The sequence below is a fragment of the Dermacentor albipictus genome, chromosome 5 (genome assembly GCF_038994185.2).
Source record: "Dermacentor albipictus isolate Rhodes 1998 colony chromosome 5, USDA_Dalb.pri_finalv2, whole genome shotgun sequence".
Classification (NCBI taxonomy): domain Eukaryota; kingdom Metazoa; phylum Arthropoda; class Arachnida; order Ixodida; family Ixodidae; genus Dermacentor; species Dermacentor albipictus.
The window spans coordinates 123,871,582-123,899,512 of NC_091825.1; the positions used below are offsets into that span (position 1 = coordinate 123,871,582).

The window sequence follows — 27,931 nt, forward strand, 5'->3', positions numbered from 1 at the left end:
CCAGCACTCGCTCATTCAATATCGTGCAAACTTCGCGGCACCCTGGCCGCCGGTGAAATCTTAACACCCGGGACGTGTGATGCATGGTCTGAACTGAGACGTTGGGGCACAGAGCGTCCAACTAGCCCGCGCTATACGGCATAGTCTTGCAGGAAGAGATGACCAACCTTACTTGTTCCGAGTCGTCTCCCTGTCACTCCCGAGAACAGCTGACCTAAAGTATCCGCGTCTAGACACAGCATAAAAAATTAGGAGGCTCTAACGGTTATTATGCGCTAAAGCCGGATTAGGTGCAGCAAACTCAAAACCGCAAGGTTTCCTCCAAACCTTACTAGAGGGAACTCTGGCACATGTGTCCACGAAACTGCAATGAGAGAGAGAGAGAGAGAGAGAGAGAAAGAGAGAGAGAGTACTATAGGAAGGCAATGATGCTAACCAGTCAATAGTCTGGTTGGCTACCCTACGCTGGGGTAAGGGAGAAGGGGAAGCGAGAGAGAAAGTGTACATGCGTGTACGGACAGCACTTGAGTTAAAGACGCTCGCGCAAACCAGAAGTTCTGAGAAAGCATAAAAGTGCCTTCACTGCCTTCTGAGCCGATGATCGGTCGGGACGGTGCTCTAGTGACGTCTGTTCACTCAGAGGACGATCATCTAATTTCCTCAATGGGTTTGACAAAGACTGCAAGTGTGTCGTTGCCATCATGGGAAGGATGAACAGGTTTGCCTAATTTAAACTTCGTTCATTTGACTGCAAACGGCTTTGCGACTTTGCCAATAGATCGTTTTCAACAACACATTGCGTTAATTACTTAGCATTTCGCATTCTTCACGCATGTGGCCAGGGAAATTACGCGTATGTGACATTATGCAAGGGGACCTGTTGCAGCGTTTAGAAAACGATGAGTGCTCGGGAAATTATAGTTTGCGAGCTGTAGAACAGTGGATCGATGAAAACTAGAAGGAACACAAAAGGTCAAATTCAGGGAACAAGCTCTCGCTTTTAATACATATAGACAGTTTCACTTCTCGTGACTCGCGAAAAAAAAAAGTACAAACACTTCATTTTCTTGATTTTTACAAGGAGATCATTGGTGGCACACAATGTGAAGAGCCTATTTACACTAACAATAATTACAACGGATGAGCAGCTAGCTGGGAACTGAACGCGAACTATGATGAACGGGAAAGGAACGTTACATCCATAGCCCTCGTATAACTTGTCTTTGGCGATCAGCTGTGTGACGAGGCACTGGGCGGCGATGAGCAGGAAGTGGAACAAGCACTTGAGCGACATTCACAGCCACAGTTCCAGGGAACCTAAATGTCAATCAGCGTCACACTGTCCACTCACGGCGACTAACGTCAACGAACAAAGACAAAAAAAAAAGAAAGCAAGTAAACGAGTCATTTGGAACTAAAGTGTAGCCAAGTTCAGTGTGTGCGGGCACTTTCTGCTTTTCCGATTGGCACAGTGTCTCGGCAACCAGAGGTAACGCGAATGCACACATTTGTCCGTGAGTAGAACGAAAGTGGTGCCACGTCCTTATTTCTTCTGGCGATCAGTGCACGGAAGGAGTTCAGTCTTCAATGGTTTCAGATCACGCACACAGGGTTCTGGAACCGTGGAGGTAGCAGATGATGTCAGCGCTTGAAAGACCGTCGCCGCCCTTGACACGCCTGCGCAGCGCAAGCAGGAACGTTAACCAATTTATGGCTGCGACGGGCTTGTATTCGCTGTATCGCTGCGACCCAGCGAGACGTCGCGTGCTGGCACACAGCTGTTCGCTGGGAAAGTCTTTGGCTGAACCGCTAACTGGGCCCGGCACAGACATCGATGGCGGCCGTCTTGTCGAGGCGTCGCCGGCAGGCCACAAGGAACATGCGCCGAAGCAGCGTTTATATATACACAGTTGCGCAGTGGTAAGCTAAGCGTGTCGATGTGAATCCGTGATCTGCGTTTGGTGTTTTTGCGAACTTTTGTTCTGCGCACCAGACGACACGAAACACGAGTCTTCGAAGGTGCTGTATGGAACACTGACCACTAGCTAATGCGGCACGTCTGCCTCTTGCTTCTCCCCGTACATTTCTTTGTTGTTCTTTTCGAGTCCTCGCGTTACACGAGTAGCCGTCGTCAGACGCCCGGGGGGAGAGGTCGGCTTCACTGCGACTCGCCGCCGTCTTCGGAGTCCGTGTCCGGCGTCCGGATGCCGTGCGTGAGCGCGTGGCGGCGCAGGTCGCAGTTCCGGCGGAACACCTTGCCGCAGGCGGGGCAGTGGTACGGCTTGATGTCCGTGTGCGTGAGCAGGTGCGTCTTGAGGTTCGAGCGCTGGTTGAAGCTGCGGCCGCACGTGGGGCACTTGTGCGGCGAGTCGTCCAGGTGCAGGATGCGGTGCACGGCCAGGGTGCGCGACTGGCAGAAGCCCTTGCCGCACTCTCCGCACTTGAACGGCTTCTCCTTCGAGTGGATGTACCTGCGCAGAGGAGGGAAAGGTCGAGGTCATCCCGCAAGTCAACACACACACACACACACACACACACACACACACACACACACACACACACACACACACACACACACACACAAAGAAAGAAAATGAGACTGCACAGCTGCACGCGCGTGTCCTGTTTATGGGCACGCTGCGCTAATACACCGTTGAACAAACTGTGACCAGTCAAGTGGTGCACGCATGCGCACGAAGTGTATATCAATGAAACACTACATATACTATATGCAGTTATTCGTCAGAAGTATGCGGGCTTCGGTGGCGTGGGCGAACGAAGACTTTTGCCGAGACGTGCTTGGAGAGCTCACGAGGCTCTGTATCGCTCCGATGTCGTGTGTGTTGCGTAATAGTCAACTTGCGAAAAAAAAAATTGAAAGCAAGAATGGTTTTTTTTTTCTTATCTTCGAAGGATTACATCGCTAGATTATGCAATGGGAGCGTCGCTTCGAGGCTATTCAGCGCGCACGCGCGTGGGTCTCACTCGTGGCGGCCCCTTGACTTCTGATAAGGAGTGCACCGAGAGCGGAGAAGAAAGATAAAAAAAAAAAGACTCAATGCAAGGATATGGAAGGGAGAGAGAGTAAACTTTGGAAACGTTCCCGATAGCGACGATATCCGCTGTGCAGCGTACCGCTTCGGAAGATTTACAACCCTACTGCGAAGGTAGGTAGGCACGTAGACCGCTGGAGCGTCTCGCGGAAGCCGCCGTCGACGGCGACGGTAACCCCGAGGTCAGACGGAAGATTTTCGTAGTGCTCCGGAGTGCGAACAAATGCGCGCTGGCAAAAAAAAAAAAAAAAAAAAAATCCAAGGATGGCGGCGCAAACCGCAAAAGCAAAAAAAAAAAAAAGATACGGCTTCTGGTGCAGCTATAGCTATATCGTCGGACACCCAGCTCATGCAAAGATGGCGGAGGAGCCTTTTTTCTTTTTCTTTTTGCCGCCGGGTTCCGCGGTCTGCGTATGCTTATCGCTTGCGGCGCTGGCTCCGCTATCTCACGCGGCGAAACCAGACGTTGCCGGCGGACGGAGTCGCGCGGTGCTTTAAGCAATAGGGCAGGCCGAATTGGCAGTTAGCCTAATCGCTTCCAACCTTCTTCGAGGGAAGAGCCGTGCACCAGCTGTGGTAACAACAGCCCCCTAACTGCCGGGAGCCTTTCGGTATTCGCTCTTCCCACTGCTGTGGTCGCAACAACGCTAATGGCCCTCGTAAAGATCCAGGATAGAGGGCGCCACATGGATCTTCTCCGGCTTTTAGAAAAAGGAGAACGCGCGGAGGAATATCCCGCGCCCACGGGTTCTGATGTGACGCTTGTTGGGTCTATAGCTTCGAACCGCAGCGTGAGTTCTCGCCCGCTTTTACGCGCGCAGGAGTATTTAGGAATGTCTACGTCGGCTACAGTGGGACTGATTGTATTCAGCAGCAGAAACAAGGTATATACTGTGCTGCACAGACCAGCAGAAAGAAATTCGAGGGAGAATGGGATAATACGGAAGAGCCTTTTTTTTTTTTCATAGAAGTCGTGTAGTGAGAACCATCGCTCGAAAAAAAAAATAGAGAGTGCGAAGGAAAGAGAGAGAGATAAGGATGCGCCCAAAAAGAGAAAGGTGCCGACGTGAGGCGTCTTTGCAGGGTCAAAGAGTTGCCCGAGACGGGCTAAGGAAAAGATACCCGCAAACGAAGGGGTTTGGATGTATTTTTTCCCCCACGTTGCTGACAGCTCCCTGCAGCGAAAAAAAAAAAAAAGAATATGCCCCTAGAAGGCCGTGTAACGTTCTCCCAAACAATGACCAGGCACTGCTTCTTTCTTGCGGACTACCCGGCGGCAACACTTTGCGGGCTTATCGTGACGCCGCGGCGCACTTCCCAAAAGTGTCACGCTCGACAACGGGTTGGCCCTCAACTCTTCCCTGCCGCGCGCACCCAACGCTTCGAACGACATTGAAAAGAAGAGAATAAGAACAAGGAGCCGCGAGAGCGACCACACGCATATTTTTTTTTTCCCCGTCCCTCGCCTCTTCGCGTTTTTTTAGCAATTATAGAAGTCGGGAACAGTGGCCCATGCTTCCCAAGTGTCACCAAGAAGTTGCCTCGGGGTTGTTCCCGAACGCGTAAGCCTAAAGAAGCCGGCTGAGCTGTGCGTGGAAAAGGAAAAAAAGAAAGAAAGAACGTGTGGGCGGAAGGGGGACAGGAGTCGTGACGGCAATTTGTGTGCAGTTCTTTCTTTCTTTTTCTTTTCTGTCGGGTGGCTCAGACGTTTTTTTAGCAATTACGGAAAGCGCGTTGGCGCCGCCATACACAAGTTCGTTCTTTCGTCTCCTCCCCACACACACATAGAAAAAAAAAGTGTTCATTTTTTTCCCCCGTCGTGATGCTTTGTCCCTGCTTCCCTCCCAACAGCGTTTCCGTTCAGTGTTTTTCTTTTTCTCCGTCTTTTCCCTTCGTCGTTGCTAGCCAGAATTTCCTATAGGAGGCCGCTTACAAGAAGGAAAAAAAAAGCCTTTGTTGACAGCGTCACCGGTTGAACCCTTTCGTCAGCGCGGCGCCTTTTCTGTGAAATCGAGACGAAAGGGGTCGCAAATTGGGATAAAAGGGGCTCTTTTCCCACGCGAGCAAAAAAAAAAAAAGAAAGGGGGAGGGGGGAGGGGGAAGGGGGAAGGCGCCGTCGGCATACACGTTTGAAGTGGTGGAGTCGTGGCCCGCGTCGTGAATGCCCCAACCGGTGTCCTCCGCTTAGAAAACACCGTCGAACCGTCTGACTTTTCTATCGGCCGGCGACAACACGTGCAGGCGCCGTCGTTGACCTTTGGCGTTACTTTAAATTTGTTTTATGCGAAGCATGCTAGCCGCACAACCACGCTCTTCCTTGCTGCGCCGCGCGCGGCCGCGTAGCTACCATATGACGTCATAACAGCTGCAAAAGCGGAGGCTCAACTCGTGCGCTCGCTTGCGGCCGCGTAGCTACATAGCCGGGTCTCAGCTCGTGCGCTCGCCTGCATGAGTTGTTCCTTCGTCTAGCCGAACCAAATGTAGCCAAGCAACAGCAGTTCACCAGGCTAAACAGTGGTTCAACAACTATAATAAAGGCTAGTATGCTTCGCATCCTGGGCTTGACCTTAGCTAAGCCACAGCCATTTTTTTCCTTTCGTTCTTACTCTGGGTGTTCGTATAAATGTATCACGCGCACGCCTTCGACACTTGCCAGCGAAAAAGTACAGAAAGGAGGCACGGAAGGGATATACACAAAATTAGTTAACCAGAAGAAATGTAGGCTGAGACACTGCAGAAGCCTGGCAATCGATCCGACGTTGCGGCGTAAGAAAGTCGAGAAGGAAAATTATTTCTAAATGTCTCGTACAATAGATTTGTTTGCAACGAACTACCTACATGTTTTCTGCTGTTTTGGTGCCTTACAAGTTACAAGCAATGTTTTTGCACATTACAAAAAAAGAAACCTATATTCGGAAAGCAGCTTGTGCGCTGGATTTGTTCGAGAGATCAGATTCGTTCAAGATATCATTAGTCAGCCAGTCGGCGAGCCTATATAGTAAAGGTTGCAGGCCAATGACCAACAGTTCCATTAGAACGAAACACTTTAGAATGCGAATTATACGTCTCTAGAAGTCGTGATGCCTTGGCATTGCGCAAAAGAATTCGTGCATGATTTTGTCAGTGCATTTATTTGGACGCATTTTTTCTTTCGACACACACAAATGCACATCTGTGTCGTGTATATAGCGCCGAAAACTAACTTTTACGCTCACGACACTGGCAGTGTCGACAAACGTCTCCTCAGAAAGATCGTCTAATTCAAAAAGCTCTTCGTTCCAAATACCTCTTTGTTATTGGCCAGCCGCCTTAGATATGATAACAGGTTGTAGCTTTCCCAGTTCTCAGATAAGTGTCCCTGAGAATTACCGCTATTGCGTATACGAAGTGCTACTTGAATATCGACACTGAAGTGAAAAAACGAAGAATGCGCTTACAGCACGTAATAAAGGATAGTGTCTAACGCACCTGTGGTCCCTGAGGTGGTCCTGGCGGCGGAACGCCTTGTGGCAGATGTCGCACGTGTACGGCCGCTCGTCGGTGTGCGTGCGCTCGTGGATGAGCAGGTTGTAGGACTTGGTGAAGCGGCGCTGGCAGAACTTGCAGATGAACTCCTTCTTGGGCCTCGACGGCGCCCGGTACCGGACGGGCCTGAGTCCAGCCGCCGCGCTGGCCAGGAGGGCCGCGGAAGAAGGCGAAGGCGGTATCGTCGAGGAGCCGGGCTGGGACGAGGCGAACCTCTTCTCTAGCCTGTGGAGGCTTCCGGCACGGCTTGTCAATGCAGCGGCGCCCATCTGCCGCTGCTGCTGCTGGTGGTGATGGTACATCTGCTCCAGCACGAAAGACCTGTACGGCGCCGGTAGCGAACTGGCCGTGGGCACTGCCGGCCGTTGGTCATCTTCTGTCGCCGACTCTTCGTCGGGCGCCGTCGCGGACTCTGCCAGCCTGCTGAAGTCGAATTTCTTTCGCGGCCTCGGCGCAGGCGCTGCAGCCGCGGGCGCGGCGAGCTCCGGGATTCTGGAATGGTGGTTCGGGCCACACGGCGGTGACGTCACGATGGCCGTGGACATGTGGGCCGGCGGCGGAAGCGCCGGCGGTGTTGGCAGCGCCACCAGATGGTGCTGCTGCGGCTGCTGGTGGTGGTGGTGGACGAAGGCCGAGAAGGCGGCGGGGTTCTGCACGGGGAGGAGCGGCACGGGAACCACGACGGACGGCGAACCCGGCTGGCTGCCGCCGTGCGGGGGCGACGGAGGGCCCACGCAGTACGCCTTGGGGGCCGAGCCCGGGCTCAGGCACAGCGAGGTTGAGCTGCACGGGGGCATGGCCGGAAGGCCGGTGACGCTGCCGCAGAGGTGCGATTCGGGAGTGAGGGGCGGAGTGGGCAGGCAGCGATCGTGGGCTGCGAAGGACAAGACACACGGTCAGTTAATTACACAGTGGACAACGAAACATGTAGACTTTTCTCGCTTATCCAAAACTAGGTATAGTGCTTTAAAACATAACTACATTCACGCTGCAAAGGAAGCTAGTAGCAGGCGGTCTAATTGGTATGAATTGACGGTAACTTCTTAGGGGCGACAAACCGCAAGACGTATGCACGGTAAATGCTTTCTCATCAGTATAGTACGATCACGTAATGAACGAAAACGTAGACAGACTAAACCTGGGAAGTTACATGTTTCTTTCTTGGAACTTTGCACTTTAGACACGCAAAACGTCAGCAGTTCCTTCCTTTCATATACAGGCATTGCACTTCGTGTATAGCAACGGCTCTGGTAAAATACACATACACGCGCGAAGCCGCAGCGACATTTACTGCTGTTCCTGGGAAAACTCTATAAACAACCAAATGCTCTATACTCTTCCTATAGATTTCGATCGAGCTGTACAGCTCGATCGAAATGCTCACAAAAATTAAAGGGGTACAACTCCCATTTTCATGTACTATGCTGATCGAAGTAAGAAGGCAAGGTAGCCGAGCTGATTAGACATCTTAAGCTGCACAGAACAACGCAAAAGCAAACACTGATATTTTATCAAGCAAAGCTCATACCAACACATATATAAGAACCGAAGTCCCGTAAAAACCCGGTCATGCACAGGACAGCAGGGTATACAAGCTGAACGAGGGTGCATTGCGAAACACTGTCGGCCGTTACAAATAGTAGCTAAAGCATATATGACAACCTGTCGACAAACCATAATGTGCTCGGGGCGACCCACAAGCAGCCGACCTTGGACAAGAATGAACGCAGTGTATGTACAGTACAGGTATAGCGGGCCACGCCACACGCATCGACAACTATACGTGCGTGCGGATTACGCGCGCAATACACCACGCATTAACAAATAAAACAAAGAAAAGCTAAGCGCTGTGTGTCTCGCCCTCCCGTTTTCCTCGTTGTATACGCAGGTGCGCATTCAGCAACAGCAGCAGCAGCAGCATCACCTTCGCAAAAGCGCGCCGCATATACGTATCGCCGACAGGTTCAATCTGGCGGAGGCCGAGTTCGCTCCGCGACGCATTATTATTAGACCGCTATCTCAGCGCCCTGGCAATTATCTCACGCCGGCGGCGAAACACAACGGAATGGGCCTGCTCATACCCGCTTCGAGATTACTTCGCACGGCCACCGCTGGGGGCGCATGGCTACTCGTTTCTACAGGCTTTCGTGCACTTCTGTTTCGCTTTTCTTACGCACTCACTCCGCGCGTATCGGCCCCAACTTATAAATGTCGCTTTTTGTGTGTAATGTCTTGCGCGCATGCTCATTCAAGCATCGGGGCCGCGCCCACGGATGCCGTGTGCGCCCAAAGAGATTTTCAGGATCCGTTTTCGGGCGAGCCGGCCTATAAGCCACAGACGGAGCCACGGGCGAAGAAAGCTCTGCGCTGCGCGCAACTTGGCCCTTCTTTCCCGATCCGGTCGGTCTAATTGGAGTGATTGATTGCGCGCTCCCCTCGGGCACGGGGGGCTCGCGAAGCATGCACGTGTATGTACGCGAATACACGCCCCGAACCCCCCTTGACGTTTCTGCATAACGGATCGCGTCGCGCGGCCGGACAAGGTGAACTCCGCGTAGATACAATAAAGTCCAACTGTGATTTACTGCTAGTTACTTTTCGAGGGCGCTTGAATGCGAAAGCAGCAGGCGTACGGTCCTCGTCTTTGAAATAGAGTTGTCGTCACCCACTGTGTCTGCATACAGGTGTGTAGTAATGAACCGAGGGGCGTCGAAAGGTGTTATTGCTATGTGGTGACATTAATTTTGGCAGCGTTAGAGTGGAAAGCTAGAATATGCAGCCAGAAAAGTACCATATTGTGTGACATATAAGCACACATGCTTATATTTCGGGATTCCAACGCTGTATTACACAATGAAGAAACGCAAGAATCGTGCAAGTCTTCAGGAACAAATCAGTCTTAGTGAGTGATTATTACTAAGTGGTGCTATTGACATTACTTAGTGGTGCGATAGTTACATTACTTAGTGGTGCTGGGAACGTGACACGTGACTCATTATGCTGGGTTTTTGGCCAGCGCTGTACCACTTGGCCTCAAATTTGCTGCAAATGGCGGTTGATGAGACTATCCTGACTCGAAAGACAATTGTGCATGCAGTGTGATGGGCATTCTTTTAGATTGTGCCCACGTGCTCGGTATGGTTAGCATAACATAAGACATAAGGCCATCATAAGAAGCGCGATAGTATGACAGTTTTGTTAACACAGCCGCGACAGTCAGCTAGCTGTTTCTGCAATCGAAAAATACCAGCCGAAAACAGGTACACGCTTTGTTCCGCACACGTGTTATAAGCTGTAGAGGACGACGTTCCTAACCTATTAGACCTGCCATACAGGCTTCGCATATCAATTTTCATGCAAGCCGAGGATACTGCAACGTGGTTCATTATCCACGCTGCATGCTACGGAAAACGAGACGTTTCATGAGACCACTGGATTCAGACTATGATTTACAGTTTGAACACAAACGAAACCTTTTGTTCGGACATCTCGGCAAACTGCCGTCACACTTCATGATGTCACCATAAGATGATGTGGTGCTGAATGGCTGTGAACACGATGCGAAAGAAGTTTCAAGGAAATGGAGTTCAGCTCGAGCAGGACTCGTCGCTTGGTCCTCAAGTGCAAGAACTATATATATGCAGATCAAAACGTCGTCACAAGGTTTCCTCTTTATACTTGTGTTTCTTCCTTGTTATTTTCCTTTCAGCAGCCTATTTTTTGTTCAGTGCAGGACGAAGGCCTCTCCCTGGGACCTCCAATTATACCCTTGTCCTTCGCCAACGGATTCCAACTTGCGCCTGCGAATTTTCTCATTTCATCACCCCATCGCTACTAAACTAAACGAAAAGAAAAAAAAAGAAAAGAAAGGACAAGGGAAAGACAAAGAAAGGATAAAGGAGAAGAGGGCTTGTCACAAAAGAGACAAGACAGAAACAAGAATGTTGCCACAGTTCGTATGGAAACATTTCGGCGACGAACGCCCACAGTGCACACGCCAGGTACCTCCCTTCCCAGCGGTTCATCCTCTTCGCATCCCCATTCGTACGCCTTCGAATAATAGCAAATAATGGCAGGTGCCCGCCGCTCGGGTATTTATAATAACGCTGATTCGGTGCGGCCGTTCAATCATGCGGATCCCTAAGAATCGCCATCGTCGTCTTCGTATAGAGCACGCGCCGCGACCATGCATACCTGGGTAAGGGTTGGCAGGCAGGTGGGGTACAGCTGAGTGGGGGGGGTGGGGGGGGTCGAGATGGGGGGTAAGGGGTGTTCGACAACGCTGCCGACTGCGCAGGAGCAGCACGAGTTTCTGCGGCGGCACGCCGACGTTCGCGGGGTGGGTCGCTCCGTGGGTTGGTCTGGGCCGCGGTGAACCCGCCTCCCGAGGGAGAGGCTGGTGGGAGAGGACGGCGGTGGCTGCGGCGTCCCCCCCCCTCTCTCTCCCCCTTTGAGCACGCGCCGACGGTGCGCGCTATCGTAGCCTGATAACGTGGCACGCCTCGAGAGAGAGAGAGAGAGAGAGATCAAGTGGAGCATTGCTCCGACTAAGTTGGACGGATTGGCAAATATGACTCCGTGTGTGTTGCAGTGCGTCTGCAAATTTCGCACAGAAGCATAACGCAACCTCACGGCGGTGTCCAGCGTGCAAGGTCGGCGCAGTGTCGCTGGCCTTACTTTCTGGGTGCACCCTAAGCCAAATGCGTCCGATGACGGCGAAGCGTTATGTGGAATACGTTTTGGCCCGTCGGTGGATTGACAGTCTCACCTGATCGACCTGCAGCCATCGATACAATCGATGGCTGCAGGCGCTAGCCGATCGCGAATCGCTATCTGTTGCAAAGGCAAGCCGTGGTGGTGGCTCAGGGGTTACAGCATTTCTGCCAGCGGGCACCAGGACGCTGCACCTGTAATATTCTATTTAACGACGGCCTCGCTCCGAAGCTGGCAAATTGCAAGAAAACGCCGCTGTCTACTGAGACGACGCCGTGCTTTGAATACCACTATAGATGGTCGATCGAAATTAACCCGGTGCCCTGCCTTGCGGCGTTCCTCATGACGCAAATGTGTATAGGTTTAAAAAAGAGCTAAGATCTTGCAGTGAGACAATCAGCCAATATTTCGCGTGAGGAACAACAGTACTCTGATGCCATGCACACAGCTCTTGCCACAATTCGTGATTTCAAAGAGACAGACAACACTACGATTGCATACATGATTGCCTGTGGGGATCATGTATACCCTGTAAGCTCAACAACAAAGCTGGTTTCAGCCACTGTGAATATAGCGAGCCTCGTACGCTCGCGTTCAAATCTTTTCGAGGCAGACATACGCTTCTCTTAGTTCTCTAGATCCCTCGCTCTTCCCATTCCAGACACACACCATAAGAGGCAGCAGCAAGCTGCAGCAACGCATATACGTCTCAGCCGCAACGCCAACAGCAGCCGTATCCGAGGGGGCCAACCGGAATCAAGACTCTCTCGTTATATCCTTCGCTCCGCAGACTGTAAGGAGGCAGATAGGGAGGGAGAGCAAGAAAAGGTGCGGGGGGGGGGGGGGGGGATTAAAGCGAGCCAGGAGCAGAACGCAGCAGGTATACACCAACAGAACAGAAGCAAAAGGCAGAAGCGCGCCCAAGAGCGAGCCAACTGAGCTCGCACCGCGGCAGCGCATTCGCCTCTGTGTTATAACGTGCGCACGCGTGCAATGTTGTGAGGTAGCAGCAGCAACAGCAGCAGCAGCAACAGCAGCAGCAACAACAGCAGCAGCAGCAGCAGAACCGAGCAGCGCACGCGAGACGTCCGCCAAGACGAGATGGCCCGAGCCGAGAAGGACGGTGAGGGCGTATAGTAGATTCCTAGTTCATTTGCGGGAGGTTGGAAGACGGGGGGAGGGCAGCGAGGTGGGGGGGGGGGGGGCGCAAGTATTCACGGTGGGGTGCGACTTGGGCTTAAACAGTGTACGCTGTACGCGCGTGTACACGATGAGCGCGCGTGCAGTCTGTAGTATCGGAGGAAACGGAGGAGGAGGAGAAGGGGGGGGGGGCGGTTGGCTTCATCCTCGTGCAGCTCGAACGAGGCGAATTTATCTGCGCCGAATGCGCTTGGGCCCGACTGCCTGCTATATACCTGCCTCGCTTGGTTGTTTGTGCGTGCCTTGCTCGCTCAGCGAGGTGCGGTGGCGTTTGCCCCGCGCGGGCGCATGGTGGGGAGAGACCGGCTCTGCGGCTGCTGCCGGGCCACCTGAACATTACCGAAGCACCTCGGCGCGCGCGCTCCCGGATGCTCGTCTCTCCTCCTGGGCGTCTCGCGCGCGGCGTTTTGCGAGTGGATTCCTTCCCTTCTTCGGTGGCTTCTTCTTCTTATTTCCTTCTTCGCAGCGCGCATGCTGCCGTTGCCTGCAGAGCTTGAATGAGCCCTGCCCAACGAGCGCCGGCACGAGCGTTTCGCGCTGTTTCTTTTGTTCTCTGGATTTTGCTGTTCTCTTCTTTCGTTCCCTCGGCTGGCCGCATCAAGGGTGACGCATCTCTTCTCGTGCTCCTCCTTTCGGCTGCAGGAGAAGCGCCGCGCGCGATCCGGGTTCATCCGTATAGCATGTGCGAGCCGTGGAATTCCACGGTGTCCTTTGTCGCTTCTGGAGGAACTCTTGTTGGTGGTCGTTCAGCTTATATATACCGGTATACCGACAGAGACAGTGTACAGTGTTGTAAGTAGAGAAGTGTACTATTGTACAGTATATGTTGTACAGTACAGACCTAGTGCACTGCGCTTATAAATTTGTGAGGCGAAATTAAGTTCTCTCAACAATCAGTGTATGTGGTGGTACATAACAGTGACATCGGACGCTCGAAAACAAAGCGGTCTGGGGTGATCAGTGTATAGCACAGAATGTACAACTCATCAGCAGCGCCGACAAATTCGTTGCTGCTTCGCGTGCGTGGCAAAACAGCGCGGTGTAAGGCGGTAAAAGGGAAAGAACTGGGTCGAAGACGACAGATCAGTGCCAAGTCGAACGTGCACGAGCTACATAGACCAGCGAGAGCGAAAGTGCGAGTCAGTTTGATATGCCGCACGTTCGCGCATCAAGATGGTCGTGAGCAATATGCGCGTTTGTGCCTTCGCTCAAGTATATCCACGCGTCTCACAAGAGTGTCACACGTCGCTAATCGCAACCCGCACGCGCGCCAATAATCAAGCCGCGCGGCTGGCAGCAAGCAAAGCAGGCACGACACCCCATATTCCGGCTGTATATTACATATACGGGAGGAGTCGGTCGAGTCGCCGCTCGCTCACTCGGTCGGTGCCCACATCAAACAAAATTCCAACGAATAAACTCGCGCGGCCCTCTCTCGCATGCAGTGTCCTCCATTCCTTCGCCGCAACAGCGGCAGCAGAAACCTTTTCGCCATCGCTACTCGCTCTCCGTATAACGATTTCTGTTCCGCGAAAACGCCCTGATGCGTGCCAACGCATCGCATCGCTTGCCAACGCGCGCGGTTGCCCGGCCCTCGAGAAAAGAGCGAGCTCGCCGGCCCGTCCGGCTCTCCCATTGTTTTCGGGCGCGCCGTCGTCCAGCCGCGGCGTCGCAGCCGTGCAAGCAACAGCCGCACGAAAGGGGAGACACCCAGCGCAACGCAAACCGCGCGCGCGGCTGCAGCGCGTATACGGTTTATACACACGCAGAGCCGGACCGAGCGCGCGGCGCCCCATGGCTGCAAGCGTAAACGCCTTGCAACGCCCTTCGAGGTTTCGTATTGACTCTGGCGTGCGCGTGCACATGCGCATACGTACGTGCGTGCACTGCGAAGAAATGGGCGGCCTAATGAGCGCCGCGCATGCATGGACCAGCGGGGAGCGCGCGCGCGCACACACGAGCACAATGGACCGCTTGGGCAGCGCGCTGGACACGCCGCCACCGTACGCGATGTATACGGCCAGTCTTGAGCCACGCTGTCGCGGTGCGCGTGCGTATGCATCGTTGCTATCCCTTAAAGAAAAGCCTTTATTTACGTCCCACTGACGTTGCCTAAACACCGAGTGGGTGTTTGGTAACCGTTAGAGAGTTTTAGGGTTGCGAGAGCGTCGTCGTCATTGTATACATAGCAGACTACCGCGAGACGCATACAGTTGAAGGGAACGCATCAGGGAACGCAAAGGGAACGCATCAGCGCGTGCGAACTTTTTCATGTGGAAATCACGCGGCCATCAAGCAGATTACTTGTATAGTTGGCAGCGGCTATACCATTTCTCTGCACACCTGTATGCTGCAGTACATCGATATGCATAGCTCCGGCCAGCATGCGAGTGCAGGTATAGAGCGCCTGCGAAGTGAGAGCCGCACATTAGCTTCCTTCGACAGTGGACCACGCGGTTCGTGCAGCGTGGGAATAAGAGCGCGGAGACACTCTTACGTTTGAATAATCGATAGTAATAATACATATACAGTGTGTCCCATGTAAGTGCCATGTAACTTAATTGTGCCAAAATTTGAATATATTCAAGTTCCGCGTATATGGACAGAACTAAGGTAAACACAAAAAAGTGCCGCGCGACTATATAGTGACGCTGCCAACTGCTTTCCTTCAGGCTTGGAAAAAGAACTTCTATGTAGAGCACGTATTGAGCAACAGAACCTTGGATCGAGAATTTCCCAAGACGGTGTACAATTTCCTGATTGACAATTTTGCTCTCAATAGAGTACTCGAGGCGTTGATCAATCATAACTAAATATGTACTTGGGCGAAATATAAAAATAGTATTTTCTGCCCTAATTGATGTCAAATAACATTATCGTGATTCTGTCCAGCTACGTGATACTTGCATATTATTAGGATTTTGTCGGAAGCTATACGTGGGACACATGCATGTATACTATACTTGATGCCATAAACCTTATGAGAACTTATGCCGGCATCAACATAAGGTCTCTTCAATTTGGCGCCCCGGTATATATTGCAGAGGACTGTAGCTCAAGACCTTGTTTTATAGTGAATTAGCGTTCGCGTAAACAGTGTCTCGGGCAGCCTTGGGCAGCCCGACGCGACAAGTCAAACATATTCATAATCATCGCGACAATGTCTGCGACATCTTTTTCTCTTCTTCTTCTAATATCAGAGTATTTCCACGCAAGAACGCGTATACCAGCGTCACAAGATACCGCGTGTCCCTTGCAGTTCACGGACACGCTATTTCACCGTAAACGTCTAACAACAGCACCGCTATAAGCTGCGACTAAACTCTCCATTAATCCCTCTCGGGCCTTGAAGCGCTGCAAGGCAAACTCATGCACCTATGTTCTCACATAGCCCTCACCATTGTGTTGCCATGATTTATGGGAGAACACTGCGGCATGCAGGTGGCTCTGAGCTGCTTCTGATGTATGCACAGCTCGATGTTGCGGCCTGCTGTCTCAAGCAGGCATTAATTTTCGTCTGGTGCCGAGATAGACGGGATGTGTTCGCGTGTCTGTGTTCGCGTGTCTGTCTACACATTCGCCACTACGATACGCTATATATGAGGCATTCAGAGGTTCGCTTCCAAGGGCCAAACACTGCATTTTCTTGGCAGCTGCAGCACAGGCGCAACGAGGCGATTCCTTTTGCTCCATTCTGTTCCTTTTCTTTTATCACGTGACGCGCACGAACATCCGATGCATGGTGTTCCGAGTAAACGGATCGAGTGCCGTTCAAGTTACTGGCGAATTCGGAAAATGAATGGGATTGGAGTAGAATCGCTGTATATGTTATCCAATGCATGTTCCTGTTTTCACATCTCTTTCACGTCCTCGAGCGTCAGCTTTTTTTGCCGAGTCTTCTGCCTCTTCTCTTTTCCTTTTCCCAACTCATTATCGATGCATACTGCGCAGCGCGAGTCTGCATAGAAGCGCTGTTGTCGACCACCCGTGAGAGTGAATGCGAGTACGTTGCTGCGTTTTTTTTTTTTAAAGGAAACCGTCGAGTATTCAAGTAACTATATATAGCTTAACTATCGCTACGCATACCTTTTTGTAGAACGCATGCCATCAGGTTCGCGGATAGATGGTCGCGCTCATTGCTGGTCGTCGAAAGGTTCTGCGTGGTGGTCCGGCCTAGCGCCGTCAAAACATCTTCACGGTTTGCATGCCCAGGACGCACGACCGCACAACTCGTTTCGAGATGAACGTTCCACGATTAGATGTATATGTCTCTTCTACATCCGTCCCTTGCTTTTTTGCGCGCTGGTATTTGATGATCGCGAATGATCAACTATATAGCTCTAAGTTCAGCTCTATATCGACGAGATGAGGAGACCAAGCATATTTGAAACACGGGCGATCCTCGCGCGCTATCTACACCAGAGGCGCCGCGGTTCAATCGCGCGCATCTGCTGCGGGCAGTATATTAAGAGACAGGGACGTCGCCGCGGCAAAAAGCCAAAAAAAAAAGTAAGTTTATTGCCCCGCAGGCCGGGACAGCTTCAACGTGCGTCAGCCAGTCGTCTGGGTTGATGAGGCTCTCGACGGATAACGATACGACTTTTTTTTTCTTTTTTTTTTTCAGGCAGGCCACGGCGGCGCCTTCAGTCTACGTATCCCATATATTTCTGCCCGCGCTGCCCGCGCACTAACAGCTACGCGCCGAGATAGAAAGCTGAAGGAGTCGCTCTCGGCGGTTGTCGTCGGGACAAGGAGCCCGCCTTGTGGTCCTTGAACAAACAGGGGCAGTATCGTAAATAAGTTCTTCCTCAAAAAGGGGCGGCCCATCATAAAAACGACGGCCGTCGCGCGGCTCTCTTCACTATATGCGTCTATATCGCGCGCTCGCCGCGCCGCTTTTGGTGGATGCCGCGCGCTTCGCCCGATAAGGTTCTCGCACTGCCATGCGCGCGGTGAACGCACGCACGCTCGCACACACATGCAAGCATGCACGAGGCCTTTGCCATATAGCGGCTGTGGTACAGTGTGTGCGCTATGCGGTCTTGGAGTCTCGTTGGTGAAAAGCATAGTAACGACTAACCCCCCCCCCCCCCCTCATTTTTACTTTACAAGCGTATGGCGCCGTTTGCGGCAGCTTCATCGTCCTTCTGTGAGGAGAGGGGCAAGTGCGGAAACTTCCCGCTGCCTCGGAGTTAGCACAGCAGACCGTGCATCATCATCGGTGGTGTGTGTGTGTGTGTGTGTGTGTGTGTGTGTGTGTGTGTGTGTGTGTGTGTAGGCTTCGTGGGCGGTCGGACGGTTCATGTGTGTGTGCGCGTTCGTGTTTTATGGGTGACGCCTCCATGTGCACGAAGTACATTGTGAAGAGAGACGAGCGCGGAAGCGCGTGGCGTATATATACCGAGTGTGGTATATGCCGTCTGCTTATACAGCTTGGATGTATAGTAGCAGTGGACCCTGCTCCAGAAGCTGGGGGGAAGGGGGTGGGGGCTGAACGTGGCGAAGAAACACTCGCGAGAAGCTCTAGTGAAGCGCCATGAAGCTTTTTCGGGCAGAGAGTGCACAATGAAAGAAAAGCAATGGTAGCGGGAGAGCGTTATTCTATATGGCAGCTCCGCAGTACCACAGCACAGTTCCCCATATACGAAATGCACTCGGGCTTTCCTTATGATAGGGCCCGCAAGAGGTGTCAATGAAGTGACAAAGGAGTGCTGAGAAATCGATGGAAGCTCACGTACTCATGCCCGTTATTGCCTGCACAAAGGAAACGTTGCAAATGTGCACATGTTTCAAGTGCGCGTTAATGTATCCTTGTGTTTTGTGCGCAGCCGTATGTACATACGTGCTTTTTCTGTATACATATAGGGTACGCGTGTATTAATTAATTTTCCTTGTTTTTCTGACCATTGTGCGGAAGGCGTATACTGCAGCACGGAGTATTTCATAAATTTTGGCTTGCTAACCCATGTAAATAATAAATAAGGAGGAAACCAACACTATAAGCAATCAAATGGCGTTTTGGCATGTGTACAGCATAGGATATCTCGCACTTACTGTGGGTAACGCAAGCATTGAATTCTATATAACCTTTATGACAATGCGGACATTATTTCTGTGCATGCCCAACAAATGATACACTCACAGTTCTCGTTCAGGCGTGTCTCTCTTTCTATTTGTAGGAATTAAGTGTCTAAGGCCTGGAAGCAAAGCGCAGCTATCTCAATCTACTACATAGCTACAACATGACTGTGCAGTTTAATGAGGGATTTATAGGATGAACAATTGGTGCTGACTGTCGAAAACTGCAGAATGGCACTAAGCGAAGAGGTGCATGGAAAGTGGCTCCTTCATCTTGACCACCGATAGGCTTCTTTAGCGTCTATGCGCTGTCTAACTGTGCACGTGTTTTTAAAGTGCAAAATGCTGTCACTGCGCGCTTGCTGTACTAAAATGCCACGCTGACGTACAAGCTTACATCACAGTAAATTTGCGGAACCACACTTCAAGCGAGCTGCAAAGTACCGGCCCGCTTCTTTCTGACGAGAAACCGGCGTCTTCGATTTTTTGTATCAATTCACGTTAAAATCCGAACGTAAGTGACGTTTTATATTGCATTCCCTACATTCACACCATCTAAGTGAACAGCAGCTATATAGGGTAAGATATAGAATTTAGGCAACTCCGCGGAACAATAGAAGAGTCGTTGTTTTCAAGGAAACGTGTGACCCTTATGTCGTGTCTTCGTACTTGAGTAGTACGAAACTTTGCATGCGCGAGTTCGATCAAAATGATGGCAATGATGGAGACAAGAACTTCATTGCTGTTACATTGCGAGCATAGAGGAGAAGTAGCAACACTGCGGACACACACGCACGCGACGTCTCGTTATTAACAGTATCGAACTATCACACTTCGTGGTGAAACCGAACAGTTGTGAAGTATGAACACAGTATAATGCAAAAAAAATGAATAAAGATAAGAAATCGTTCGCAGTTAATGAAGGCGAAAGGATTGCTGACAGTAAGCTCTGAGAAAAGGCACGCAATTCGTTGAAATGTCAGTGGCATATACGAATGTGTTACGTCTACATACGCGGTTCTCAAGTCAAGAATTCACGATCTCCTTGATGAAATATTTAAGTGCACTGCCAAGAAAAGTGTTTTGAGTGCCTCACAGCTAGCTAGCTCTTTAACAAAGAGCGTATATTGGCCTTTCCTTCCAATGAATACGAAGTTCCTTGATTTCACTTATCGAGCACCCTTGCAACTGCTGTGCCTGGCAAAACAAACTCGGGTCAGCCTGAATCTGACAATATAAAAGGTTATGTTCTGCCTCCTCTTTTATACACTTCTGTTCACTACAGCTCGTTCGACCATATAGGTCAAACGCAAACAAATTCGATGGTTCGTTTCACTATGCGGAGGTACGACATTCAGATACGGCTTGTTAGGCGATGACGATGGTAAATACCGGATAGCTTAAAAGAATAAGTTGTGTCTTCATGTGCAGAAATTGCCAACTTTAAATACAAGGCTATCGATATAACTAAAGTAGGTGCAACTTGCTCACACTGACATTTCGCACTCGACCAAGCCGAACAAGCGTGGCCTCTTATCACAAACCAGAAATCTGTGGACAATGAATGGGTTCAGGCTTCACAAAAGATGGGGAAAGCATGCCCACAAATGACAGCTAATTAAGCGATCGCAACTAAATCATCGAACAACTGCTTTGGTTGATCGGTACCCAATGAAACGCACTTTCAACCACAGTAAGTGCGTCAACATTGACACCGCTATACATATCCTAATGGGCCACGAAGTGTTTCGCTAATGCTACACCTCTCGTGGTTTAAGCGGCGTCCCCTCGTGTTGCTTTCTCCCGCGTCTTGAGAGCACCTCAGCCGTGTGAGGCAAGGCTTAGGGCGCCTCTTAATTGATTTTCGCACCTACGTATAATCAAAGCCCTGACGGCGAACTGTGCGCAGGAATACCCCCCCCCCCCCCTCCCTCCCTCCCAGTTAAAGGGAAGCTGAAGAGTCTGTCGAATTCAATAAGACGCTCATATACGGATGCGGGAACCTTATAAACCATGTAGGTCAAATTTGGTTTTTTTTTTTTCAAATAGGAGCGACGTAATCGTCGGTTGAAATTGCGCTGTAGCTCCGCCCCCCGTCGAATGCCGCGCGCTGCTGCTGACGCTGACGATGCGAGCGGAGACCGGAAACCACGGTGTTGTGACGTCAACTTTAGTGTTTTGCTCCTTCGCAGCCTGCGCGACCGTGCCTGACCGTGCTTGTTTCTGCGTGCGTGCCGTCGTAATCTGCTTAGATCGACCCTGCATTTCTTTGTTGGTGCGTCTGTGTGTATGTAGAGTGGTGGTCAACGTGCGCAGCATCAACTGATGTGGTGGGCCGATCATGCCGTCTTTCTGTGCAGCCTACGGTTGCACGAACACCAGCGGCCGCGACGATGTTGTCTTCCATTGCTTCCCACAAGACAAGAAGCTTTTAAGGAAGTGGGAGGCTGCTGTAAAGCGAAAGAATTTCAAGCCCTCAAGAACAACACTGCTGTGCTCCAACCACTTCCGTGACGACGATTATCACCAGAATTTCCACTAGCAGGCTTTCTAAACGCAGCGCGAAAAGATCGGAGCAACGAAAACAAAGACGGCACGAGTGCGGACTGACTGATGATAACTGGTGTTGGAAGGCCTTGTGAATACACGAACTCGCCCTAACCTGGATTTTGATTTTACTGCGAGCTCCTTCATGTTAGCACGCTGAACGGAAGGTGCATGTTTATTTCCCGCCCTCGACGCAGGTTTCGTCGCAAAGCGCCGCGAATTTCCTATTTGAACGTGTGTTGTAAAACAGCCTGCATGCAGCTATAGCATAACGCAGTGCAAATGTAGAGTTTGCACGTGCTGGAAAGCCGGCGCACGCCAGGACGCTACGCTCCCCCCGTCTCTCGCGCACAGCGAGAAACCGACCGTCTCACGTAGCCGACGGAATTCGCCGCCTTTACGACTTCGGTTACGAGTAGTGTGCGGATGGCGCACAGATGAAGGTCACTACACGTACTGCATGAACCGGGAAGCTTTTCACGCGTTTGAACCGCCTTTGTAGGTTGCCGACAGCTTTGGACAGCGCACAAATGCCGACGATCGCATCCCCGCTTACGTTCCACGAGGAGGCATGCAGGAACACAACACTGCAGTTGTTTGACCGGAAACGAGCTCACTAGATCGGCGAAAGATCGGCGCGATCACTATATCGCTTTGCAAAGAACATACTCGCCAAAGAGCATTTCCAACACGAGGAGACCCCAAGACTTCGCTTTCGTTCTCGTCGAAAGCACTGCTCGCACCAGCATCGTTTGCTTCTTCGAGAGGCCGGCTCTTTGCAATCGGCTCGTATACATGTAGGGAGCGACGCCGAAATCTTCAGAAAAACGCAGTCTCTCTAAATTTTCTATTACCTCTTAATTTTCCATTACGGCACCAAACTACCTGGCACCGCGCTTCATGTGGAGCGGCAGCGGTCGGTCGCTAAAGTTGACGTCACGGGTCGCCCGACCAATCACAGGCGGAAACGAGACGCGCGAGCTGGGCGTGTCCGCTGCTGCACTTTTCGTCGAAATAAAATATATTTGCGCTTTCTTTTGCTCAATTTCGATACGATATTCGAATTCGGAGGGTTGAAAACCATAATGTACACATGTTCACTCATTTTTTCTGGAAAACCTTTCAGCTTCCCTTTAAGTAGGTGCTGTCGCCATCCCGGACCGTGCATATGCCTTTAACGAATTTGCTTATCATGTCGCATAGGTTTTCTCTGGACAGATGGAAGCCTATTGGAGATCATGCACTGTTATATATATACACCGCTGAAATGTCTTGCGTAGGCGGGGCAACAAGAGTCGACCAAGTGCCTCCGAGACATGTCCTGAAGCGTGAAACGTGTGCGGATCCATTCAATCTGCCACCTAAGGCTGGCCTCACCAACAGGAAGACATCCAACGTGTTTATATCACGATTACAACTTGTTCCGACAGCCCGAATAGACCTATATACTTCCTATATACGGCTGTCCGATAAATTAGACGCTTTTGACGATATATACTGCGCGTTTACCACTTAGCAAAGAAAATAGCATTACTTTGCTATTTGTACTTTTCATTCGATTCCAAACAGCGATAAACCTACGCTCGGAGAGTGCAGGTCTAGAGAAAAGTTCTGCTCTATAGTTCTATTGTGCACTCCTGACCTGCTGCTCTGATACTTCCCACTGATTTGCAAAGTTCTGAAAGCTTGAATGTTCCTTCGATATTCCCTGCTTATTCATTAATAATACGGGCCCATTGTACAACACAAACGAGAACAATCGGGGTTTACTTGTGTACTACCGATGGCTGCTGCATATTGTAGGAACAATTTAAAAACTGACTCTCACCGAAATTGCGGTTATAGCTCAATTTCATGTTCACGATATATGCTAGCATTTAGTGGTGTCGACGTACTGTATAAGTATTTAAACTACGGGGTGGATAAGTGAGTGGAGGTGAAATGTTTCACGCTTAAAATAACCCATAAGAAAAGAAACATCACCAATACTGCAGCAGTTTTGGAACGTTCAACTCCTAAATTCACTTTATTGACGAACTACTGTATGTGAGCAAGTGCTGTTTCTAACTATAAACCACCAAACGAAACTATTCTACAGAAAACTGAAATGCATGTTATGGTAAGCATGGTGTTCTCCGTCAGCAGTACTGCAGCAGTAGGGGAATGTTCCACTGCTAATCGCTTTTTTACTGCATGTTGAACTATGTAGGGCACAAATAACATATCGAACAGTGTCAGCAAAACAGCAGGAAACGAAGCTTTGCTAAAGAAATCTTGAAAGAATGGCGAGATAAGACGGCTGCATGTGGGTGCGACGTCATAACGAGAAATGCGTGTAGGCAAGGTAAATTTCCACTGCAGCAGAAATGTCTTATCCGTCCACGTGCAGATATCGAAGAGAGAGTGTGCGTCCACTGTATAGAGAATTGTCTACTGGCCAAAATGAAATGCCAGAGGTTAAGTGAATGTACAGCCCTAGCCCTATGATTTCGGACGCATTGGTCGGTTATCGTTGAGGCCCCGGAGCGACTGCCGTGGTTTCTATACGCGTCAGCTACAACATGTCCTACGCCTTGACGTTACCAGGATTCTTATTGATATAATTTGTTTGTTGTCCTTAAGTCCTGCAAAAACTAGCTACCGCGAACGACGAAGGCACGAATAAGGCCATTCAAAGCAGTTTTTGCTTAGTGCAAGTTAGCGGGAATATCTACATATGAGGTGCCAAAAGCATTTCACTTGTGCCATCCCGATGGCATCAGAGTTGAAAACTCATTCCTTGCTGTTGCTACAGATGACAAATACAGGGGCCCATATCAGAGAGGCGCAAACATTATGCACCCTTCAAGTCTCGCAAGAGGTGCGTCCCGTCAAGTGTCATTATGGCACGTGTGTTGAACCCGAGTGCACGCGCAAGTGCGCTCATGTTACGGGATAAGCCTCACGAGCTGCATACTGAAATCTACGATGCCTGCAGACGCGAAACTTGTCAAGTATTTATCGGAGAGCACTCTAAACTGTATAGCGATTTCAACGAGCTTAGAAGTACCGCGCCTCCAAGTTAGAAGCTCAGAGTGCAAAGTGCCGCCGAACGCGGTGAAATAGATGTGCTCAGGGAAAAGAGGCAAGATGAACATACCTTCCGTGATGAACGAAGGCGGTAGTAGCATAGTTGTCGGTGACAGCTCGGAAACTGGCAACGGCGGCGACCGAGCGATGACGCGTAGCGCCGGCCACCAACAGACAGGCGCCGTGGACGACGACGGCGGCAGCGATCGCGGTGCCACGTCGTCAGGAGCCGTCGACGCTACTGCTACAGTCTCTCATCGACGCCGCCGGCACTACGACGACGGCCAAGGATGAAGGCGCAGGTTCGTCGCCGAGCGCTGAAAAGCAGGCCGGTCACAACTCCAGCACAGCGGAGGCGAGGGAGCCTTCGGTCTGAAACTGTCCCGGCGGTGCGGTGACGTCGAAGGCGAAACGGACACAAAAGAAACGCGGATCCACCCGTACTACAGCAGCGCCAGGGGGAGAGGTGGGTGGGCGGGGGAGGAGGGGGGGGGGTGATCACGTTGCAGCCCAACAGCAGCGGCCGAACACGAGGGGCCACCAGAGGCAGCGGTCGGATGGAGCAGCGGGAGCTTCGGCGGCAGCCCGGCGCGGCGACGGCAGCAGGGCGAGCAGCAGCACGGCGGCGGGCAGGCAGCTTGTCGATCGACTTCCGACGCGGTGAGGAGCCAGCTCCCGACTAGCTGCCGTTGCGGAGAGCGAGGCGCGTCGCGGAACGGGCCGCACCCGGATGCGGGACGGGTGCCGCGAGTCTCCCCTCCGCTGGCCGCTCATTGGCCCGCGCGGCACGTGGCGGCGCTCGGGGAGGCGGCTCCTCCGCTCCTGCTCCGCCGCTTGCGCCTCTCTTCCCGACTCCATCGCTTCTCTTTTCTTGATTCATCTTTCGCGCTCCTTCGGCCCCAGCGCTGGAAAGGAGCCGCCGTGGCTGATGCGCACGCGTCCGTTCTGGTTAGGGTTTCCGCCACCAGGGACCGCCAGCGAAAAGAACGCAGCCGGCGGCGGCCGCTGCCGTTGTGTTTGGATCGCTTCGCTTTTCTTTCTGTTGCTGTATGTGCATGCTTGTTGCGCCAAAGGCGCGCGTGAACGTCGAAGGCGGTCGCTCTCAAAGTTGATCGCGCATCTTCTGGATTTTTGTAATAAAGGAAACGAATGATTGGAATCAAATGAAAGCAAACAAAGGCCTGAGTGAAGTAAATTTAGGGAGTTAAGTAACTTTCGCTCGGGCGTGCAAGACCAACGCACATAGCTCGGGTGGCAGATGTTAGTCACGTTCAGATATCTCAGCGAGTGAATTAAATAACTATTTAAGAGCATGACGCTTTGGCCAAAGGTAAGTCAAGGGCTAAAGAGACACGTTGGCACAGAAATGCATAAACCTGCCGCGTTACAGCAGTCCGTATTTTCATTACTTGTTTGCTCTTGTAAATAAGTAAGTTTTTCAAGGGCTCCGTCAGACAAGCTATGAAGACGCCTTCGTCACACATGTCTCTTGCGGGACGTAGCTTTATGTTCGGCGAATAATGTTCATAACTACACAACATAGAGGTGGTTATAGAAAGTGACATGCTCTATATCACAAGAGTACAACTTGGTGCCTTGCACCAAGTCTTGCACTATAGCTCAGAATGTTTGACTTGCACGCGCTCTCGTAAACGTTGTCGTCAGTATACTCTGTCATTTGAAGACAAGTGAGAACAAGAACCTTGTGTTCGTTGACCGAGTGATGCTTTTTTGCCTTCTCCTTTTTTTTTTGTATTCGCCGCTAGACGAGGGCTGATTTGCGACGAGGACCTCTGCTGTATGCGCTTTTAAAACACGGCAAGTATATTGCAGACTTGCGAGGAACAGGTTTCGTTATCTAAGCATGCCGGCCACTCCCTGCATACCTGCCTCTTTGACATTTACCTCCAAAGTTCGTTGGTGCTCGCGCGTCAGGCACTTAAAAGAGCCCAGCCCCGCGGTAAAGCCTCCACTTCCAATCTCTAAAACCAGCCGGCTGCGCTCAAGGGGACGCGTGCACACTCAACAGGAGCGATCGAAGTCGACGTGTGGTCGCCGTCTCGGGCATAAAGGAGTGAACAACCGTCAGTGCCTGACACTCGAAGATTTAATGTGATTGTCGCAGTCGTACGTTCAGTGCTGAATGCATTATACACAGGCGGGGCCCACCTGCACGCATGACCCATGGACTGCCAAGCCAGCCAGCCTTCTCGATAAGGCGCGACACCGCGCCCACCCGAGGCGCTTTCGTGTTGACGATATACTTTTCTCGAAGTTTAGCGCTCCGTTTGGGGCGCTGAATTAGCATTCGCACGCTGCCGCCACGTTCCCGCGAGGTTTCTGCGGACCTCCCTCGCTGTCACAGCGAGCGAGCGAGAAAGTTCGTCGCCGGCCGACGAGATCGCTGGCACGTGCGACGCACTTCTCTTATATAGGGTCCCCGTCGTAAAGCGATCGCGTATGCCGATTATACAGCGCGCGCCTCGTGATGCTTGCGCTGCTTCTGCGCTGCTCAGCTCTCTGCTCGGCTTTCTCCGTGCAACTATACACTTCGCCTCACTAATTCCGTGCAGTCCTGAGACAGCTAAGGGTCGCGAAGGCCAACCTCAAAATTGGCGGTTTCGCCCGAACGGCGAACAACGGACTGCGATAGCAAGGTGGTTCGATAGCAAGGTGATGCGAGGTGCATCAACTATTTGGACGATGTTCTAACTATTATTCGCGATTGCGACATATATGCGGGTGCGCCTAAATTGCTGACACTCTTAAAAGCCTGCCCACGCTGTGTATAGTCGGATACAACTTTAGAAAAAAGGGGAGGCCCCGCCCAGATGACCGAAGCGGCGAAGTCACCGGCCGTCCGGCGCATGACGTCGGTCCAGAATGCGCGCCCATTGGTGCACCCGCCTCGGAGGAGTAAACGCCCCCTTTTTTCTAAAGTTGTATCCGACTATAGGGCCTGTATATTGGCATCGCACAGCTGGGCACCACCGCATATAAGGAGTTGTGCCAGTGAAATTACATCTCGCTCAACTTGAGAGCACTAACATTAGTTTTAATGTTTTCGTAGTCTGAGAAGATCTAGGATAAAAGGCATGCGCTGTGATAGAAATGTTCTGTCTCACATATTCATGCGCTGCAATTCTTGCATATTCTCAGGAATAATTTAGCCAAAACATAATACTTCGCCTCAGCAACTTTGGTGGTTGAATAATATGGGCATCTACCTCTCTTTTACTACGTGGATAAACATACAGCATTTAAGTCGCGGTTTAAAGTTCTTCTTTACGCAACATCACGGCGACGGCGATAATTGGCCTGGGGCGTTGATATGACTGCTATCGCAATTTATGAGATGCACTAGAGGAGCGCAGCCAATGCACCTACATGTAACCATCCTACAGCGCGCGACTCCCACTAAATGGAAGAAGCTTGTCGGAAGGATTAGCATGGCACAAGGCGCACGTGCCCACTCCTGCCTTCATATTAGATCGCACAATTCTTTACTGATTGGCCGACGCGAGCCCCTGGCTTCGCTGCAATGCACGGAGTTGCTGAGGCGCAGTATACGCAGCTCGCGTCGTGGTTGTCTTGAGACTTTTGTTGCTCCTGGACCGAGAGGCGCGCGCGCAAGTGCGCAGTTCTGCGAAGGAGCATAAAGAAAACCGCAGCATCCCTCTCCAAGGTCCCATACACAGAGGCGGCGCCCGACCGCCACAGCGTCGTCGTCGTCGTCTTGGTGGTCC

General features: G+C 51.4%; 2 protein-coding genes across 6 annotated transcripts in view; one reads left to right on the forward strand and one right to left on the reverse strand.

The window, feature by feature from the left end:
• Window positions 1-27,931, forward strand: part of LOC139060066 (enoyl-[acyl-carrier-protein] reductase, mitochondrial-like) — a 437,551-nt gene that overhangs the window by 255,445 nt on the left and 154,175 nt on the right. The window lies entirely within an intron of this gene.
• Window positions 974-24,890, reverse strand: LOC139060059 (protein odd-skipped-related 2-like). 5 transcript variants are annotated; one of them, XM_070538842.1, is made up of 3 exons: window positions 24,256-24,890; window positions 6,522-7,452; window positions 974-2,471 (listed from the first exon to the last, which is right to left on the reverse strand). In XM_070538842.1, the coding sequence occupies exons 1-3, from the start codon at window positions 24,284-24,286 to the stop codon at window positions 2,159-2,161; spliced, it is 1,275 nt and encodes a 424-aa protein (XP_070394943.1). In that variant the 5' UTR covers window positions 24,287-24,890; the 3' UTR covers window positions 974-2,158. The 5 variants fall into 5 exon arrangements, with proteins under 5 accessions (XP_070394943.1, XP_070394941.1, XP_070394940.1 ...); XM_070538840.1 differs by lacking the exon at window positions 24,256-24,890 and adding an exon at window positions 8,277-8,464; XM_070538839.1 differs by lacking the exon at window positions 24,256-24,890 and adding an exon at window positions 8,253-8,464.

Bases quoted from the DNA above. Each gene is read 5' to 3' on its own strand.
- LOC139060059 (XM_070538838.1), bottom strand. From the start codon at position 8,349: ATGCGTGTGGCGTGGCCCGCTATACCTGTACTGTACATACACTGCGTT. The intron at 7,453-8,240 runs GTTGTCATATAT...TGTCCTTCGCAG, and splicing joins ACATTATGGTTTGTCGACAG to CCCACGATCGCTGCCTGCCC. The intron at 2,472-6,521 runs GTGCGTTAGACA...TCCTCTGCGCAG, and splicing joins GACCACCTCAGGGACCACAG to GTACATCCACTCGAAGGAGA.